At 38.3% G+C, this 553-nt stretch overlaps 1 protein-coding gene across 1 annotated transcript in view; it reads right to left on the bottom strand.

The window, feature by feature from the left end:
• Nucleotides 1-133: 133 nt before the first annotated feature.
• Nucleotides 134-553, bottom strand: part of LOC119586491 (tRNA-uridine aminocarboxypropyltransferase 2-like) — a gene marked incomplete at its 3' end in the record, with an annotated part of 3,100 nt that continues 2,680 nt past the window's right edge. Inside the window, 1 exon segment of the mRNA XM_037935229.1 lies at nt 134-301. Within this exon segment, the coding sequence (XP_037791157.1) occupies nt 134-301 (168 nt within the window).

Consider the following 553-nt stretch of genomic DNA (forward strand, 5'->3'; position numbering starts at 1 on the left):
AATGAACTTTACATCTTACTTTTCACTCAGTCATTAAAAATAATCAGTATCATATTCTTTCCATCCAACACCAGCAGTCATGGTACACACATAAAAGACCCACATACTAAAGAAATTACACAAGCATTAATACCTGGTACTGGCAAAGAAGTTGTAGTGGTTGAACCAAAACGTCATAAATTGACCAGTTTTGCTCAAGCGTGGCCAGGGCAATGGCAGCTGTCTCAACCGTTGAGAGAGCATCCTCAGTGGGCTGCGTGCGGATCACATACTCGCTGGTGTACTTCCCAGTCAGTCTTACCTATAAATATGGGGAAGGAAAGGAAATTAAAAAATCAAATAAGAACATCAAAATAGGAATGAAAGTAAGGATTCCATCACTAGAAATAAAGATTCTGTCCCGATCTTCAACATGATCCTCTAAATTATCATTATAATGAATGAATAGAATGCCGATCCCCCCCCCCCATATCCCCCCCCCTAAATCAAACTTTTGTTAATAAGGTAGCAAAAATACTGCTCATAAGGAATATATTGATACTCCTATTATACT

This window comes from Penaeus monodon, chromosome 21 (assembly GCF_015228065.2).
Source record: "Penaeus monodon isolate SGIC_2016 chromosome 21, NSTDA_Pmon_1, whole genome shotgun sequence".
Taxonomy (NCBI): domain Eukaryota; kingdom Metazoa; phylum Arthropoda; class Malacostraca; order Decapoda; family Penaeidae; genus Penaeus; species Penaeus monodon.